At 39.2% G+C, this 18,696-nt stretch overlaps 1 protein-coding gene and 1 long non-coding RNA gene across 2 annotated transcripts; both read right to left on the reverse strand.

Annotated features, from left to right (window-relative positions):
* Positions 1-368: 368 nt before the first annotated feature.
* LOC138973337 (uncharacterized) lies at positions 369-13,434 on the reverse strand. Its single transcript, XR_011457970.1, has 4 exons — positions 11,654-13,434; positions 10,945-11,011; positions 5,033-5,126; positions 369-3,434 (listed from the first exon to the last, which is right to left on the reverse strand). It is a non-coding gene; the product is annotated as an uncharacterized lncRNA (long non-coding RNA).
* A 459-nt stretch (positions 13,435-13,893) lies between these two features.
* Positions 13,894-18,437, reverse strand: LOC138974607 (uncharacterized). Its single transcript, XM_070347327.1, has 5 exons — positions 18,351-18,437; positions 17,502-17,645; positions 16,496-16,717; positions 14,943-15,116; positions 13,894-14,096 (listed from the first exon to the last, which is right to left on the reverse strand). The coding sequence occupies exons 1-5, from the start codon at positions 18,406-18,408 to the stop codon at positions 13,894-13,896; spliced, it is 801 nt and encodes a 266-aa protein (XP_070203428.1). The 5' UTR covers positions 18,409-18,437.
* Between the last annotated feature and the right edge of the window lie 259 nt (positions 18,438-18,696).

Consider the following 18,696-nt stretch of genomic DNA (forward strand, 5'->3'; position numbering starts at 1 on the left):
TGTGTATGTATGTGTGTGTGTGTGTGTGTGTGTGTGTGTGTGTGTGTACCTTTGTTTGTCTTTGTCTGTTTCTTGTTACCACACTAGTGTCTATACTGTGTGCTTATTTGAATGAACAGTACATTAATTTCTTTTTTAAAGTCTGAACATACTACTGCACCCATCCAGGCACGTATGGACACACACACACACACACACACACACACAAACATAAATGCAGAGACAGGTACGCAAACATACATCCGTAGACAAACAGACAAGACAGCCAAACACACACACACACACACACACACACACACACACACACACACACACACACACACACACACACACACACACACACACGTACGTACTCACACATTGCACGTTTGACTGATACATTTATTTTATTAAAAAAGTAGAAAAATGGGATTGAAAAACGTACAAAAGATTCAAAAATGTGAACCATTGATTGAGCATTTACAAATAAGAAACCTATTTTCATCAAAGAGGGGCAATTGCAATTCCAGAATTCATTGAAAAGAACTGGCACATGACATTTGCATAGTATTTGATGTCTTTTTTTTGGGTTGTGGTCTTTTGTTATTCCTGTGTATAATTCCACATAAGGTTCCTTCCAAACGTAAACATATCTTTCAGACCTTTCGAAACTCAAAATTCATTCTGTATTGTTTAACCGTAGAAGCAGCAACTAATGTATTGGTAATATATTCATCGCCCTTTACTTTATTGGCGGTACCGAGTAGCAGATGACTATGAAACCAGGCAAAATGTTTTCCTTTACATAGCATGCACATCCTGTACTAGACATGATTAGATCAGCATCTGGAATACATTTTTTAAACCGTAGTTAACGTAATGTACGTATCATTGAAAATTAACAACTACATAAACATGTATGAGTTTTGAATGACTTGCATCACTCTAGCCAGGTGCCAGAATACTTGTATCGTTTTGCAGGTTTCTATGCAAAATAGTAGCACTTTCTTAAATCCAACGTGCCAGATAATTATTCTCCGAAGTTGCCGCATACCTGTGTACGTATTGGCAGTTCAAAATGATTGAATATCCAGGGATGGCCAAATCGTCCGCCGGTCGCCAAGGGCGAGTAAAATATCCGCTGAGCTAGTAGAAACCGCCTGGCAACTCGCCCGGCTGGCCAATTAACATTCTGGTCAAATGCGACCCTTTTGATTGTAATATCGGGGTTTAAAGCCATATAAACACTCCAGATCAACTGTGGTATGTACCGGACCAGCAACATTTCTGCCGGGTTAGTGACTTTCTTGAAGTTACTCGCCCGGCTGGCGAGTTAACATTTTGAGATTTGGCCATTCCTGATAGCATTCCTTTTTAAAAAGTAACTTAAAGGCGACAGCAATTGTTCCTCTTTGTTGAGAAGTGTGAAATAAGACTGTGTAAATCACAATGATTCATTATAAATCAGACGTCTGAGACATGTGAAACATGGTAAGAAATACATGCTGCCGACTTGCTTTAATCGCATCAAGATGAAGTATGTCATACTAGAAGGAATCTACTATCATTACTATCAGTCGTCACGCGGTGATATATATGCCCTTTGACCTTTTCTTGGGGATATCCCACACTAAAAATAGAATATGGGAATCTGGGAGAGCTGTTCAAGGGCACTTATACACTATATTCGATTTTCAATACACGAATCAAAACCTTTGGGATAAATCAAAAAGAATAACATACCAGAAGATAGAGTTCATAAAAGAAGAAAAAAAGTTGAGAAATTAAGAAAAAAATGTTTTACAAAAGTCTTGTTATTAACGGGACTCGAACTCGAGACCCCTGGAAATGGAGGCAAACGCACTACCACCCTGCCATCAAGGCACACGAAATGAAAAGACATGTTACGTATTTACAGAATAAAAGAGAAAACATGTTTGTGTATATGCATAAGAAACACATCATAGCAAGAAAAGTGTAATTCATTCAACAGTGTTAAAAGCCGGGTGTAAAACAGTACTACGATTTCTTGAGCAAAGCAAATGACTAATATACACTGTACAAAACCTTCACGATTTTGATAACAATGGGTCCATGATTCAGAAAATGTGCAATGATATTCTGCGAAAGGGAATAGATTAACGAGTGATTTTCATTTTAACTTTACTAAACGGGACGATCATTTTCAACAAAATATGGTTTCGGGTACATATCGAGTGATAATTTTACGTATTTGGACGACTAGTACACTAAGAAAAATAATTGCCTCTCATGGACAAATCTCAAAGTACATGTATTGGAATCAGAAAGAGGTCTACACTACCCGTCATAAAAAAGTAGGCAGATACCTATAGCTGTAGATCTTTGTGATGCGGCCAGTTAAAATTAAAACCAAGTATATTGCCAGAAAGGTAATTCATTCCCCTAGCGTATGAAGTAAAGAGTTTCGTTTTTCATGCAAAGCAAACTTGCAGACGCTAATATACACACAAAATCAAAATAAGCAAGAGTGACCCCGTTTGTGATCGCAAATGGAAGAACAACTCATTTTCCACCCATATACATTTATTTGGTTCAGCTTTTATGCCTAGCAGTGTTGTTTTGTCATTTTGAAGAAGGCTGGTGTCGGCCTCGTCAGAAGCCGTAAAAGGCTTGTTTTGGCATCATGTTTTGTGGGCTATGTGGGTAAAAATCCCATAGTTTTGTAATGGCTCGTTATATTGCTTTTACGTTTGACATGAGTATTGCTAACACAATTGCAAAAGAGTGTGTAAAATATCATTGCGTGTTGATGAGTACGTGTTTTATGACAGGAATTATAGAGAAAGAGAATAATTCGCTCTTTGGGCCAACTGTCAATTGTACCTTTGACCAAGCTATCAGTACAGTAAAAACTAAATATAAAGATGTAACTTGGACTGAACTATCAGTTGTAGGTTAGTACAAACGTTTAGTTGTGCCTTTGGTTAAAGTTAGTTTCAAACCCTGAAACTATCAGATCTTATTTCGAGAAAACTTCAAGTTGTACTTTTGACCAAACTATCATCTGTAGTTTCGACCAAGTTATCAGTTGAATATTGGACCAAACCGTCAGTTGTATATTTAACAAGTAAACTGTAATTACGCTGACGTATTCTTTCATGACTTTTCCCCTCAGAAAATCTGAATATAAGTATCTTGGCACAGTTATCGATGATAAGCTGTCCTTCAATGCAAACACCACCCTCATACACACAAAATATCAGTCACGCATCTACTGCCTTCAGAAACTTAGGAAGTTGAATGTGAACTCTTCTATCCTTCAAACTTTCTACCGCTCTTTCATCGAGTCTGTCATCACTTTTGGTTTTGTGTCCTGGTATGGAGGTCTGAGTGTGAAGAACAGGAATGTCCTAATGCGAATGGTGAATGTCAGTAGCAAGGTGATTGGCAGGCAGCAAGCAAGTGTGGAGTCCCTGTATGAAAAGCGTGTGGTGAGAAAGAGTAGGCGGATAGCTTCAGATAGGTCCCATGTCCTAGCCCACCTCTATGAACTCCTTCCCTCTGGCCGTAGACTTCGCACGCACAAAGCTAGGACACTCAGGCTGCAAAACAGCTTCATCCCCAAATCCATCACCCTTAGCAACATGTAAACACATCCACATACCCGACTCAGCCCCTCTTCTGCCAGTGCAATCAGTAGTAATGTACATGTATGTATTGGTTTTATGTACAACCGTATATTTCCTGCGATATATTGTATGTTATGATATTTTGCAATGATGTTTAGCCATAGTTCGTTGTACGCGTAGGTGTGCGAGAATATGTAAGCGCAGTGCTTTAAAGATGTCCATGTTATATAGTGCTATATGTTTTATGTAAAATCAATGTCTTGTTTGTATTATTGTTATGTACCACCCCTGAATTTCTCTATGAGATAATAACGTATTCTTATTCTTATTCTTATTCTTATTCTGTCTCTCGCTAGAATCATTTCATGTAAACAAATCATGCATAGCATAACGAGGTTTAACAGACATATCCAAAAGAGCAACTTGATTATAGCAGGCATTTAATTGTCATGACAGTGTTTGAACACAAAATGCATGACAGTGTGCATGCTTACACAATTAACTCTTGAATTTGCTTTTTTATTAACTGGAGAAGCTACCGTATCTGTATCCTAATCATACAATAACTCTCAGATGAATTTTGAAACATAATTGCACACTGATTTGCTGTACCACGAACATATAGCACGTATTCTGCAGAAAAAAAAACCCACCTTATTTAGGCAACAAGAGTAGCTTTTCCTGAGTTTGATTGACTCGCTGAGTTTGAATAACTTGTTTAAAACATACTCGTACGGGGTGCATGTGTGTTAATGCTGGTGCTCATGAGGTGAAAGTTAAAAACAGAAAGCGTCCATGTATACTTTGCACTCTCTGTTCTTATGCAGCATTTTCCTGATCATAAATCATCATGATCTTGCAAGATGACGCTGACCAGTCCAACATCATTGATTATAGGTCTTTAGCTTTTGGATAAGTTAACATACAATTAGAATGAGTGTGCATACAATTCAAGATGGATTCGTCCTGTCCAAGTGAAATCGATGGTGCAATTAACAATGCAAGATTTAATCTACCGTAGCCAAGTCAAGTCAAGTCAAGTCAAGTTTTATTATTCCAATAAAACCCCGTGAGGGTACATGGACAATTAAAAAACACAGTAAAAACACATTTCATTCAACACCAAATAAAAGGAACTAAAACAAAAAGAAATCAGACTATGTACAGCTATTGATAGTTTTATCAAATAAAGAAAAAAACATTGAGATCATTGCATGATTCCCTTTTGACGCACAAAAGCAATACCCAACCTTTCATTCAGTCTTTCTGCATGTCTATCACACACATACATCCATTCAACTCGCTACTAAGGGAAGGGGTACTATAGCCTTTGAACCATTATTATCTAGATCGATGCAATACATTGCAATGAGAAGTAAATCGGGAATTCTAACAAAAGCAAACTTTCAAACTAATTGCAAGAGAGAAGATACATAGTGTACCTGCTTTTAGCTTTGAACAGTTGCGCCTTCAGCAAGCATCGCCTTTCAGTCAGATCGTCTCCATGAGTAGTGTTGTAGATGTAACCGACCCCGTCTGTACATTATTATTGGATATATTTAAGAAAAACACGTAACTAAACTTAGCAAAATAGTTTTTGAGACAAATTTCATACCCTGACAAGTACGGGTATTTCTAACACTCATTTGTCTGTATGCATGCGTAGTCATTTTGTTGTATAATTATATAAGCCCATGAACCTATAACAGATTTTAATACTTTTTCAAGAAGATTGCATACAATCTGAACAAATACATGCAATGATCCGATATTTTATCTTTCATCGACACAAAACCTCACGTTTGTTACCGCTCATGCATTTGATCGACACCTGTATCAATACAAATGACATGAAACAAGAACTGCAACATAAACTTGGCTAACAACTTATTGCAACATATTTCGCACCCACATTAAAGCATTAATGCCTGTGTCATTTTATCCAAACTTTATATGCCAGTAAAGGCCGTTCACCTGACTATCTGGATCACCTTTGTGATTAAAGATTTCTTTTACAGGGATCACGTGACCGAGGCTCAAATAAGGGTACCCTCAAAATCGAGTGAACAAAAACGGAAGGGTCCAATTAAAATCGACAAAAACAACAACAATAGGCTAACATTTGCAACTTTTACATACAACAAAAAAAGCCACATCAATTGTGGCCATTTCTGCGAAAAGGGACCTTGTTGAGCTAAGCCTCTGATTGGAGAAACGCGGGGTCAAAGTTAGAGCAAAATGTAAACAAACTTTGCTGTGCTGACTGATGCCCACTTCAAGTTGAATTTCTAAAATGTTCAATGAATTATCAGCGATAGTACAATGAACAGCAATTTAAAGTAATGGAAAATAGTCTTGGGATCAACATTACAAACTTCTACAAATGTTTATGTTCATTCCTCCTCAGGAAAAACACATCGAACCGATGACAAGTTGACTGCGATGATGCCGAAAATGCCGACAGAGTGTTTTGTTGTGCTTCGAGAAAAAAATTTTCGTCGCTAGTTTTGGTCAAGTTAAAACAACTTACCTATTTTTTTTTAATGTTTGACAGTAAGCTTAATATAAACTTTCATCTGGAAGCACATTCAGCAAAGTGATGTAGCCAAATCATCACACAGCTACATTTCACTAGACGGATCTATACGCATAGTTCAGGTAGATCTGACTTTCACGCGACCGTAGCACTGTACGAAAAAGCAGACGACAAATGCAGTTGCCCGATGAAGAACAGTTACTCCCCGTTTACATCTTTAGTTGCTTCCCTTGCTAAAGTTACTGATATTTAGATCAGTGGTTAGATCTACTGACTGGTGCATTCTGTTCTTTGCAGCTGTGAATTCTGATAGTGGAAGGGCAAGTCAGTCTTCTCAGTTGAACACGGAATGTTCTGCTGACAGAAGTCACTTTGGGATAAGACAACGATTTTGTTGACGAGGTCAATGCTGTTAATTCAGAATAATTTTGTTGCACTTCGCCCGGACATTATTTTGTGACTCCGAAGTCGAAGCAGATCTACTTTGATCACGATGGTGTTGTAAAGGTTCATGATGACAACGCACACTACTAATCGGTTAAAGAGTTCTCCAAGAGCATAGGCCTATTGCGAAGCAAGGTCTTCCTCTTCCTGATCGTTTGAATGCCCGGACATCGTAAATGAGAACCTGTTGCTCTTACCGTTTGCTGTCTCCACTTAGATCTATGACAGGCTACAATTTCAGGTAAGTAACTATAGACTGCAGTGTGTGTTTTGTGTGTGTGTGTGCGCGCGCGCGCAGCTTGTGTGTGTGTGTGTGTGTTGTGTGAGGGTTTCTGTATGTGTGTGTGTGTGTGTAAGTGTGTGTTGTGTGTGTGTGTGTGTGTGTGAGAGAGAGAGAGAGAGAGAGAGAGAGAGAGAGAGAGAGAGAGAGAGAGAGAGGGGTAGATAGAGGAAGAAAGATGATAATGACAATGATGATTTTGATGATGATGATGATGATGATGATGATGATGATGGTGGTGGTGGTGGTGGTATGTGTGTACGTGTAGTATGTTTTTAAACTCCTCTTTTTATATTTAGTCAAGTTTTGACTAAATATTTTAACATCGAGGGGGAATCGAAACGAGGGTCGTGGTGTATGTGCGTGCGTGTGTGTGTGTGTGTGTGTGTGTGTGTGTGTGTGTGTGCGTGCGTGTGTGTGTGTGTGTGTGTGTGTAGAGCGATTCAGACTAAACTACTGGACCGATCTTTATGAAATTTGACATGAGAGTTCCTTGGTATGAAATCCCCGAACGTTTTTTTTCATTTTTTTGATAAATGTCTTTGATGACGTCATATCCGGCTTTTCGTGAAAGTTGAGGCGGCACTGTCACGCCCTCATTTTTCAACCAAATTGGTTGAAATTTTGGTCAAGTACTCTTCGACGAAGCCCGGGGTTCGGTATTGCATTTCAGCTTGGTGGCTTAAAAATTAATTTATGACTTTGGTCATTAAAAATCTGAAAATTGTAAAAAAAAATAAAAATTTATAAAACGATCCAAATTTACGTTTATCTTATTCTCCATCATTTGCTGATTCCAAAAACATATAAATATGTTATATTCGGATTAAAAACAAGCTCTGAAAATTAAATATATAAAAATTATTATCAAATTTTTGTTTTCGAAATCAATTTAAAAACACTTTCATCTTATTCCTTGTCGGTTCCTGATTCCAAAAATATATAGATATGATATGTTTGGATTAAAAACACGCTCAGAAAGTTAAAACGAAGAGAGGTACAGAAAAGCGTGCTATCCTTCTCAGCGCAACGAATACCCCGCTCTTCTTGTCAATTCCACGTGCACTGCCTTTGCCACGGGCGGTGGAGTGACGATGCTACGAGTATACGGTCTTGCTGCGTTGCGTTGCGTTCAGTTTCATTCTGTGAGTTCGACAGCTACTTGACTAAATATTGTATTTTCGCCTTACGCGACTTGTTTTTATTTAACCAATGTTACTCTCTTTCTCTCAGTTTGCTGGCGTGGAACAGCAAACAAGTCCAGCAATTCACCGGACAGTGCAACAACAAAAGACAGAAGTGCCTGGCCACAAAGCAGGTGTTCGACAGAATGGGGCAACAGCAATGTCCAGCCGGTTCCAGTTCCAAGGAAATCAGCATGGTTTACCCTTGGGACTTTGCTCAGTAGGTAAAGACATATTAATACTTTACAATTTGTCAGTACTTTAAAAAAAAAAAGGGGGGGGAGCAATACAGTTATATTTGTGTTTATGTGCTGTTTTCTCCAACAAAGAAGCACACACACAGACACACACACACTCAGACACACACACACACACACACACACACACACACACACACACACACACACACACACACACGCTACATTTTCGATAATGTCACCATACCATACCAGCTTAGAAATGGCAAGTGGACAGGTACCCAAAACCAGACTTGAGCTGTGCAAATAGTGGTTGGTAAATAATATGTTGATCAACTCTGTGGTTGCCTTTGTTTCAGAGAAGCAAATCGTCTACCTTGCGAATGAGGCAGGGGTACAGAGGAGGGTGGCAACTTCAGTCTTCGGCATGGTGCATCAATACTTAGGCATGCAGTTTTGTGTGTGAATGAACAGCACAAATCCATTTTGAAAATGTCTTGATCGTCGGCCACATCAAGTTTGACCCTGATTGGCATTTCAGTTTGTTGAAAGTAAAGGGAGACGTTCGATAGCAGAGTGCACGGATGACATTTTCAATTCAGTGAAGTGATGGACAGACTGACAGACCCACGTGTGCAAGGACACACAGCACCATATGTTACTTTCTACAACTGGAAGCTGTATTTACCAAGGAAACTGAACAATTAATCCTTGTTATGAAATTTAGAAGTACAACTTCAAGTCGACAAGACAGTGTGTGTGTATTGTTTTCAGCAGACAGCCTCAAATAGTTTGTGTTTGTATGTGCGTGGGTGAAGAAAGAATAGAACATGGCGGGGGGAGAGGTAGTATGAAAGAAGAAGAAATATTCGAGAAAAAAATCATATGGCTGATTGTTTTTACATTTAGTCAAGTTTTGATTAAATGTTTTAACATAGAGGGGGAATCGAGACGAGGGTCGTGGTGTATGTGTGTGTGTGTCTGTGCGTGTGTGTGTGTAGAGCGATTCAGACTAAACTACTGGACCGATCTTTATGAAATTTTACATGAGAGTTCCTGGGTATAAAATCCCCAGATTTTTTATTTTTTATTTCGATAAATGTCTTTTATGACGTCATATCCGGCTTTTTGTAAAAGTTGAGGCGGCACTGTCACACCTTCATTTTTCAATCAAATTGATTGAAATTTTGGCCAAGCAATCTTCGACGAAGGCCGGACTTCAGTATTGCATTTCAGCATGGAGGCTTAAAAATTAATTTATGACTTTGGTCATTAAAAATCTGAAAATTGTAATTAAAAATATTTTTTTATAAAACGATTGAAAATTACTTTTATTTTATTCTTCATCATGTTCTGATTCCAAAAACATATAAATATGTTATATTTGGATTAAAAACAAGCTCTGAAAATTAAAAATATAAAAATTATGATTAAAATTAAGTTTACGAAATCGTTTTTAAAACAATTTCATCTTATTCCTTGTTGGTTTCTGATTCCAAAAACATATAGATATGATATGTTTGGATTAAATACACGCTCAGAAAGTTAAAACAAAGAGAGGTACAGTAAAGTGTGCTATGCAGCACAGCGCAACCGCTAACGCGCTGAACAGGCTCGTCACTTTCACTGCCTTTTGCACTAGCGGCGGACTACGGTGATTGTGAAAAAAATGCAGTGCGTTCAGTTTCATTCTGTGAGTTCCACAGCTTGACTAAATGTAGTAATTTCGCCTTACGCGACTTGTTTCTTCTGCATGGGAGGAGAGAATGATAGAAAAAGACGAAAAAGTAAAAATTAGGGTAACGTTACAAAAAGGGCAATAACTCTGGAATGAAACATTATTTTGACCTAAAACCATACAAGTAATAACGGCAGATGATTGAACTTACTATTTCCCGGCAAAAGTTTGTTTTTAAAAGTTTGGCCATTTTAAGTCATTTTGGGGGTATCTCCAAAAAAGGGTCATAACTCCGTGAAAAATAAATTTGAAGGTCTGAAATTCTCACATCACGTTCTAAATATAACAGTCTGTCAAATAAAATCCAAAACTCAAAATCGATAAATTTGTCAACAAGGTCCCTTTTCGCAGAAATGGCCACAATTATCTAATCCGAAACATTGCATAACATCTGAACAAATATTTGCAACGATCCCAAATTCTTGTAGTACAGCTAGTATGTTGGTAAAACAATGTTAAAGTTTCAAAGCAATCCATCATGTCATTGCTGAACTACAGCGCTTTTTGTCACAATGCCCCTTAAAAAATGACAAAAACAGTCCAGTTTTGACCGATCATACGATCGACACCTGCATGAGTAGAAATAGCATAGCACACGAAATACGCAAACTAGCTAAACAAAACAACCTTCTCGGACCCCAGTGAAAACAATCTTTGATAAAAAAAAAGGTTAAACAAAATAATACGTGAATGAACGTTGGGGTACGAAATGTGACGCAATAGTTTCTCTAAGTTTATATAGCGTTACATTCATCAATATAAACATCGTTGAGACTAAAATTACATAGGACAAGAGGATTAGCTGGAAGTGTTTTGATACAGCATCTATCTATAATGGTATTCACCTGAGGCAGCTTTTTTCTTTTCTTCAGCCCATCCTTTTTTTCTCTCTATGTGACCGATTCGGAAAAAGACAAATTCAAGGCCCTCGCAGGCACAATACACGTTCAAAGAATTATTTTCTAACACCATTACCTTTTCATCGTCAGTGTTGCTTATTGTCGTGGTCATAACGACTTCTGAAGTCTTGCTTTTCTCCAACCTGCAATATTACCACACCATTGTTTACATTTAAATATGGTATTGGTGTTTTTGTTTTGTTTTTAATAAAGTTAGCGCTAAAGTGCTCGCATAAAAAGTCTTACTAGTAAGCATAATCCTTATGCAAGTATTTCCAACTAATACAACAGGAATGTGTGTTTGTGTGTGTGTGTGTGTGTGTGTGTGTGTGTGTGTGTGTGTGTGGTGTGTGAGGGCATGTCTGTGTGTACGTGTAAATGTGTGTGTGTGTGTGTGTGTGTGTGTGTGTGTGTGTGTGTGTGTGTGTGTGTGTGTGTGTGTGTGTGTGTGTGTGTGTGTGTGTGTGTGTGTGTGTGTGTGTGTGTGTGTGTGTGTGTGTGTGTGTGTGTGTGTGTGTGTGTTTTCGAGCGTTCAGTTAGTTGTAGTCTGACACGAATTAAAGTGGAGAAACGGGACCTCAGTTTCCCATAATCAGAACAAATCCACCTTGACGCAATCAGCAAATGTTTACCTCAGGTGCAATAGTGTTGAATGCGGAAATGCAATCACGTAATCTGACGAAATAAACAATCAAACTAACAAGCGCACGAGTGTGAGAATAAAGGAATGAATAGCAGATGATATGAGTTATATATAGCGTTCGACGTTTACACGTGTCACTTACCTTTTCTTACGTCGCCACAACAGGCAAACAAGGAGTGCTGCAAGTGCCGCAAGTATGATCACCGCAAGTAGTATAATGATGGTGGCCGATGGCACTCTGACTTGTGTATCGTTTTTCTCTGGAGAAGATATTCAAAATACCTTAATTGTTTCCAGTGTTAACTATATTGTAAAATGACAATAGATTACTCAAGATTTTAAAAACGAGATGACTTGAACATATATACAACGGCCAATTCTTGATTGTGCCTAAATATAGTTCTCACTGATAAATATAAAGTGTCTGGAAATCTACACAGTCGTGCTGGGTAAAAATCTGGACTCTACTAATTGACGTTATTCTTGTTTTGAAAAGTGTGTACAACAAGGCTTTCTTTTGTTACATATACTGTTCAACATCGTCATCGAACACATCCTGACAGATGCCTCTGAAGAACATCCTAGCGCAGTAAGCATTGGAGGACAGGTAATCACAAAGTCTTCAGTTTACCGACGACATCGACAGGTTGGCTGGAAGTAAAAAAAAAAAAAAAAAGAAAAAAGAACTCACCAACCTTTTGAACACCATGGATGCAACATCCACCAGATACGGGAAAGAGATCAGTGCAGACAAAAGTTGATGACAAACAACACAGAGCCAATTAAGGTGAAAATCACAGTCAGCGGACAGGAATTATCTACTGTGTCTACTGTGAAGTAGTTCACATATCTCGGGGCTTCCAGTGAAGAGGGTCCAAACACCCAAATCCTGGCAAGAACTGCGCACAGCAGCAGCAATGATAAAGTTACAGCCAATATTGAATGACAAAAACATAAGTCTTAAATCCAAACTGAAGCTACCCTGTGCGCTGGTGCTTTCCGTCGTTCTATACATATTCGAGTCATTGACCCTCACAGCAGAACTTCAAAAGAAGACTCAAGCTCTGGAAATGAGATGCTTCAGAAAAATCCTTGGCATTTCCTACACAAAGCATATCAACAACGAGGAAGTTACCACCACTCAGCACATGGATGACTCTGAAGACCTGTTAACCACTAGAGCTGGAGTAAGCTGAGATGGTATGTCCAAGTTACAAGAACAGGGGGGCTCTCAAAGACCATCATCCAGGGTACGGTGCGCGGGAAGCGGAGACAGGGAAGACAGACGAAAAGATGGACAGACAACATTGCAGAGTGGAATGGCAAAAGCTTTGTGACAACCCAGAAGATTCCTCACAACCGACAGAGATACAGATATCAGGTGCAACGCTCGTCATTGCATTCTCCTCCGACCCTGGCGGTCACGGGATCAGTGAGCAGTGAGAGATTGGGAGCTTCTTCTAAAGTATGTCGCTGTGTCATCACGAGCGTGACGCTAAATTGTTGTCCAAACAGCTTCTTTGATTGGTAACACACACGCTTTGAAAAGAAAAGATCTCCAGCTCATAGACTAAACCTTCCCTCCCGTTGGACGTAGATGTCCTAGAAGTCAAAATGTGCACACGCACCGAGCAAGCTATTTTGCAAGGACCGATAGCGTTTCGCGTTTTTTGTTCCCAATCAAGGAGGAAGATTAAGCCGTGTTTACCTGCTTGGCTTATTTCAAGCGTTACAAACCGCACTGGCGTATGTGAGTCAGTGATGGGTCGGACACCGAACGTGTATCTGATGTTTGCATCCAGACCTGGGATCCATACTTGGGGCTGTTCTCTTAGAAAGACACAAACATATACACAGACAGGCGCACACACAGAAATAAAGACAGACACACAGACACACAAACAAACACAAACACATATATAAACACACACAACCAACCATACACACCAACACACACACACACACACAGACACACACAGACACATACACACCAACACACACACACAGACACACACACACAACCACACACACACAGTATCACTAGATATATATATTATATATATAAATAAATCAGAAGATACTTATTTGATCGCACATGATAAATGGATGTGCTCGTACATCTAGATGCTTTTTTTTTGTACCGCAGAGTTAGAGAAAGAGAGAGAGAGAGAGAGAGAGAGAGAGAGAGAGAGAGAGAGAGAGAGAGAGAGAGAGAGAGAGAGAGAGAGAGAGAGAGAGAAAGAGAGTGTGTGTGAGTATATATGTGTGTGTGTGCATGCGTGCGTGCGTGTGTGCGTGCGTGCGTGCGTGTGTGCGTGCGTGCGCGCTCTTCAAGTTGTACATACTTGTTCAAGCAATGTCCAGACGACAGCTCCTGCGTGTTTAGTTCGGTGTAGCACACCTGGTAGACAAAGGGAGAGGGCCGCGACTGCAGGTTGTCGGCTCCCAGTTCAGAAACACGCTGCGGTTTTCTTGCTTCACAAACTGGCCAGTTAGATTCCTCACTGCAGGAATGCAGACGGACCGATCCACTGGAATTCTGTCCTGGCCCATGTATACTGTCAGCTCATACTGTGTGTTCTCATCTGTCAATTATATAAAAAAACTAAAAAATAAAAAAAACATACTGGTTTGATTTTGAGCAAGCTAATTAAGGCCAGAGGTGGCTAAAAAATTAATGTCTTAGCAAAAACGTGTTTTGGATTCTTAGCTGTTTATGTACTTTGAATACCAGAATATCATTGTGCGATGTATTTTTGTCATCGCCATCTTCTTCCTTGCAATTCATTGGGAATCTTCAGAGAGATTAATTAACATTTGACATCACCCACGTGTGTAGCCGCTCTTTTGTCAAAATTGCTGGGAAATAGTCATCTTCCAGACTAACTGTTTAATTTTCTTACTATATTTTTAGTTTTGTCGCCAGAAATGACGTAATTTTGCAATAACAAAGATACTTTTCATAAACTACAGAAGAGATAAGTTTAGATAGGTAGAACAGTACAAACACCTGCCTAATATTTGAAATGTATCTTGTGCCTTTGATATCTGCCAAGGAAACAAAATGTGTCCATACATATGGAGAAAACGCTCTTTTTTTTCCTATTTAGACCTGTTTAGTGTGACAAAAAACATGCTTTATTGTTCTTGAAGATGAATGTTTCCCAAACGCTAACTGGTTTACCATAAAAGTCGCAAAACACGTCAATTCCGAACAACAAATCATGCAATTCTCACTTTTTCGGAGAAATAACACTTTTCTGCATGTTTGTTTTTTTAAATCAAGGGCGTTTAGAAAAATAAAAAACTTTCAAAATAAAAATTAATACAAAATACATATTTAATGATCGTAGTTTCTCTTCCCCTTGAATCTTAACAACTTACCTTCTACCTCTTCTAGAAAAGAAAGCAAGATGTTGAAGAGACGTTACCCAGAGCAGACACAATGTAACTGTAATATGGCGGGCTGAGGTCTATTTTCCTCGGAGCTTGGTCCATTTCTTCACGTCGCACAGTGATGGCCTGCATAAGGTTGTCATCTCCAGTTGTGTCGTTCATCATCACCAGTGCAGACGACGAGTTCAACACATCGACCGTCACCCGATCTGCAAACACGAATAATGTGGACCGGTTGTTATTTATAGGCTGTATGCACAGAAACAAATCTTCCTTGCTAAACAAATGAAATGATTGTCTCCCCTTCGCCGCTGAATGACACTACCCGGACCAAACATGTTCTCTCAGCAGTGATTAGACGATTTTCGGAATTAACTCCGTCGGGTTTGTATAAGTTGCAATTGTGTTAATGGTTAATTAATTTTTCATTCTATATTTTATAAAGTATTATTTTTTTGATTTCTTTGACTGTTTATCTGTTAAAATAAGTTATCGTTAGACGTGACTGTGATATCCACAACCATCAGACACAATGTCGAGAAAAGTTGAATCATATCAGATCGAGGGGTGATGATATATGTATGTGTTTTTGTGTGCGTGCACAACGATTCCTAGAAAGATATTCGACAGATGTTTATGTACATTTGCACATGCGTTGTCCTAGATAACATCCTTAAACTTTTTTTTAAAACTTTTTTCGATAAACATATTTCATGACAATAAGCGGCTTTTACAACATTTGAGGTCGCATGTTTTGATCTATTTTTTTAAGAAATCGGATTTTTACTAAGAAATGTAAAAATGATTCCATTGCATTCCTTATCTTGTCCTCAAACCAAAAATATATGTTGATATCTTATGTTTTCTCTGACAATAATTTATTATACTCAGAATTAAATAAAATCAGTTTATGCAAACTGAGTCTTAAGTTGGCAAACCTTTGCCAAGACCGGCTCGACCCGTCTCGGTTTACGGGTTTTTGATAGTTAGGTTTTAGTACTCTCGACTATGACGGGTCCCAGGTTTTCATTGTCGATATTTCAGTTTAAGATCGAAAGAGTTACTGCGGTTTTTATCATACAGTTTGACGCAACTTGTTTTTCTAGGTCCCTTCGATTGATTTGAAATGCGGGAATCATGCACACTTGCATTTAAGCCATATCATACTGTGAATGAAGCGATTAAACTTAAATTTCAGAGCCACGATGGATATAGAGCAAAAACATTTTTGGTGTAAACTTTGATAGTTAAGACCAGCTTTTGCTCGGCAACTGTTCAAATATTTGATTGTGACACCCTTATGCTATATGGCTCTAAATGTGAACGACAAATACAAGAAATGGCAGCTCTGTCAATAAATGATGTCAGCAATGATGTATGAACTCATTGTGCTACACGTTTTTATCTGTAATACTGTCATACAAGAGGCAACAGCTGCATGGACCTGGGAACAAGTATACACCTGCGATCGTTCAAACTGAAAACATAATATCATATTACAGAAATAATTATGTGCATTGCTGACTGCCGTCGTGTAGTTTTTGTTTGCATTACACAGCTAAGTATATATCTACTCATTTCTGCTTACCCAATAGAAAACGGCAGCTTTGCATTGTATGTGTTTTGTCCTTTTCCATAGCCTGACACGTGTAGGTTCCTTCATATCCCCTTTTAGCGTCGGGGATGAGTATCCGAAGCTCTGCGTCTTCGCCACTCACAGAGAAGTTCAGCAGTTGATAATTCGTGTCTAACACTTGCACAGGTTTGTCTTGGTCGATGTCAGTCAAAAAAAGTACTGACAAGTCGCCACCTGTAATGGGAAAGTTATAAACGCAGTGAATGTAACACCAAGCAGCACGCAACCTCAGTCAACACACTCCATTAACACTAGAGTCCCCCCCCCCCCCCCCCCGTGTCCCAGCCTGTGAATGGTACATATATTGAAGCTCCTTTCCCACCCTGCCTGCACCTTCCAAACCACTGCATTGAGCCAGGTACCCAGTTCCAGGGCTTGGTTGCACGACAAAGTTACCACCCTTTTCGTCTTGTTAATAAAGAAACCGATAAGGGAACATTGCTGCGCGCCTTTTGTTTCGGTACATAGTCAATCTATGAAGAGGGCCCCAAAGGGTTTAAAATCGTGATCGTGATTGGCGTTTTTTGACCTTTCTGTGACCGTGATTGCCGAAATTTCCATTTCTGTGATCGTGATGGGACTTTGCCCGTGATCCGTGATGACAAAAAAATCAAGTCTCGTGATCGTGATCGTCATTAGTTTTCGTGATCGTGATGGGCATTATTGCAAAGCATTTTATTTTCAACGTACATTTTTCACAGCTGTATGATCCTCTATTCGTCAAGATGTTTGTGATCGTGAAAACAAGAATCAAGGTAACTGTGATCGTGAAAGCTAAAATATCCCTTCCCGTGATCGTGATGATACCCCCCCTTTGGGGCTCTCTATGAAGTATCTGTCCCGCAGACAGCCATCAGCTTCTGAAGATCGGTGCATCGCTCCAATTTGTTTGGACTTATTTTCAACAGTACTCGATCACATGTTACACTCACAGATAAACATATATGACATGACTAACCTGATTCAGGGTGAGCAATTTCGACATCTTTTGCATTGACGATGATTGTTGTATCTGAGACGTTAACGTTATGGAAAGAACATGTCAGCGTGGTTTGTTCGCCTTCCTTCACTGAGGGTATGCTGCAGCCAATGTTTCCACCGGCTGAAATTAGAATCAATCTATTAGTGATGCATTCGTTCATTTTTACTTGGTCGCTGCTCAATGAACAGCAAGGCTTCTGCTTTGTTTTAAAGAGCTAATAAATCAATCATTGTACAAATAGATCGATAAAATATAGCAGTGCCGCTTCGATCAGGCCCCGCACGTCAAAAGCCTACATAGTCTTGGTAGTCTTGACGAAAGTGATAATTTTCTATTTTTACGTCAAAATGTTGTATTTGATCACGTCAACAAATTGTAAAACATGCATGTTATTTGGGTCTATGTTGGCATACAGCACACAGCCTTCAGCCCTAGAATGTGATCACGGTAAATAGTGTTACATTCTGGCGGGAGATGCGAACTGACAAACAGCATACACTTTTGTTTGACTGGCAACAGTGTAGGTACTCTGTAGTCATTTATCTGATAGTTGTGTCAATGATTTGACTGATTTGATATATGCGGCAACAAGACAAATCGTTGCTTCAGCGGAGCTCTGAGCAGAGCCGGATGCTCCTCATCATCGACTGATGGAAACATTAGGCCTTCTTGTTACAATGATTATACAGCAGCCGTTTGAGCGGGAGGACTAGTCACTAGGTTCGTGTATTTATAACTCTAACAAACACAATATAATGGTCACTGCGAGTCTTACAATTCGACAAAGAAAAAGGCTCAGTGAATACTGCAATGTAGTATACTTACCAGCTGCAACACTGCCATGTGTGCACAGGCAAAAAAGTACCACGATAAATGTTACCATGATTGGGTTCTGGATACTTGGTCTAGTCACTCATGCCTCGACTAACTGATAATTCAATGCGCGCGATCCCTTTTTAATACCACTTGAATATTTCACGGTGTGTCAACTGATTCCGTTCATCCACCGGATGTTTCCGTTCATCCGCAGGATGTGTCCGTTCATACAGCCCCATTTTTGTCACTTGCTTCGGGAAAAACGTTGTGGTAAGTCGTGTGGGCAGCGCGCTTGTGTTATATTGAAAGAATAAGGTAGCGAAATGGTTGATCTATGTGTACGATAAGTACCAAG

This window comes from Littorina saxatilis, linkage group LG8 (assembly GCF_037325665.1).
Source record: "Littorina saxatilis isolate snail1 linkage group LG8, US_GU_Lsax_2.0, whole genome shotgun sequence".
In the NCBI taxonomy this organism is placed as follows: domain Eukaryota; kingdom Metazoa; phylum Mollusca; class Gastropoda; order Littorinimorpha; family Littorinidae; genus Littorina; species Littorina saxatilis.

Excerpts from the sequence above, each read along its gene's own strand:
- LOC138974607 (XM_070347327.1), bottom strand. The coding sequence starts at position 18,408 with ATGGTAACATTTATCGTGGTACTTTTTTGCCTGTGCACACATGGCAGT. Across the intron at positions 16,718-17,501 it reads AATTGCTCACCCTGAATCAG|GTGGCGACTTGTCAGTACTT; the intron begins GTTAGTCATGTC and ends TTCCCATTACAG. Across the intron at positions 14,097-14,942 it reads TTACATTGTGTCTGCTCTGG|ATGAGAACACACAGTATGAG; the intron begins GTAACGTCTCTT and ends TATAATTGACAG.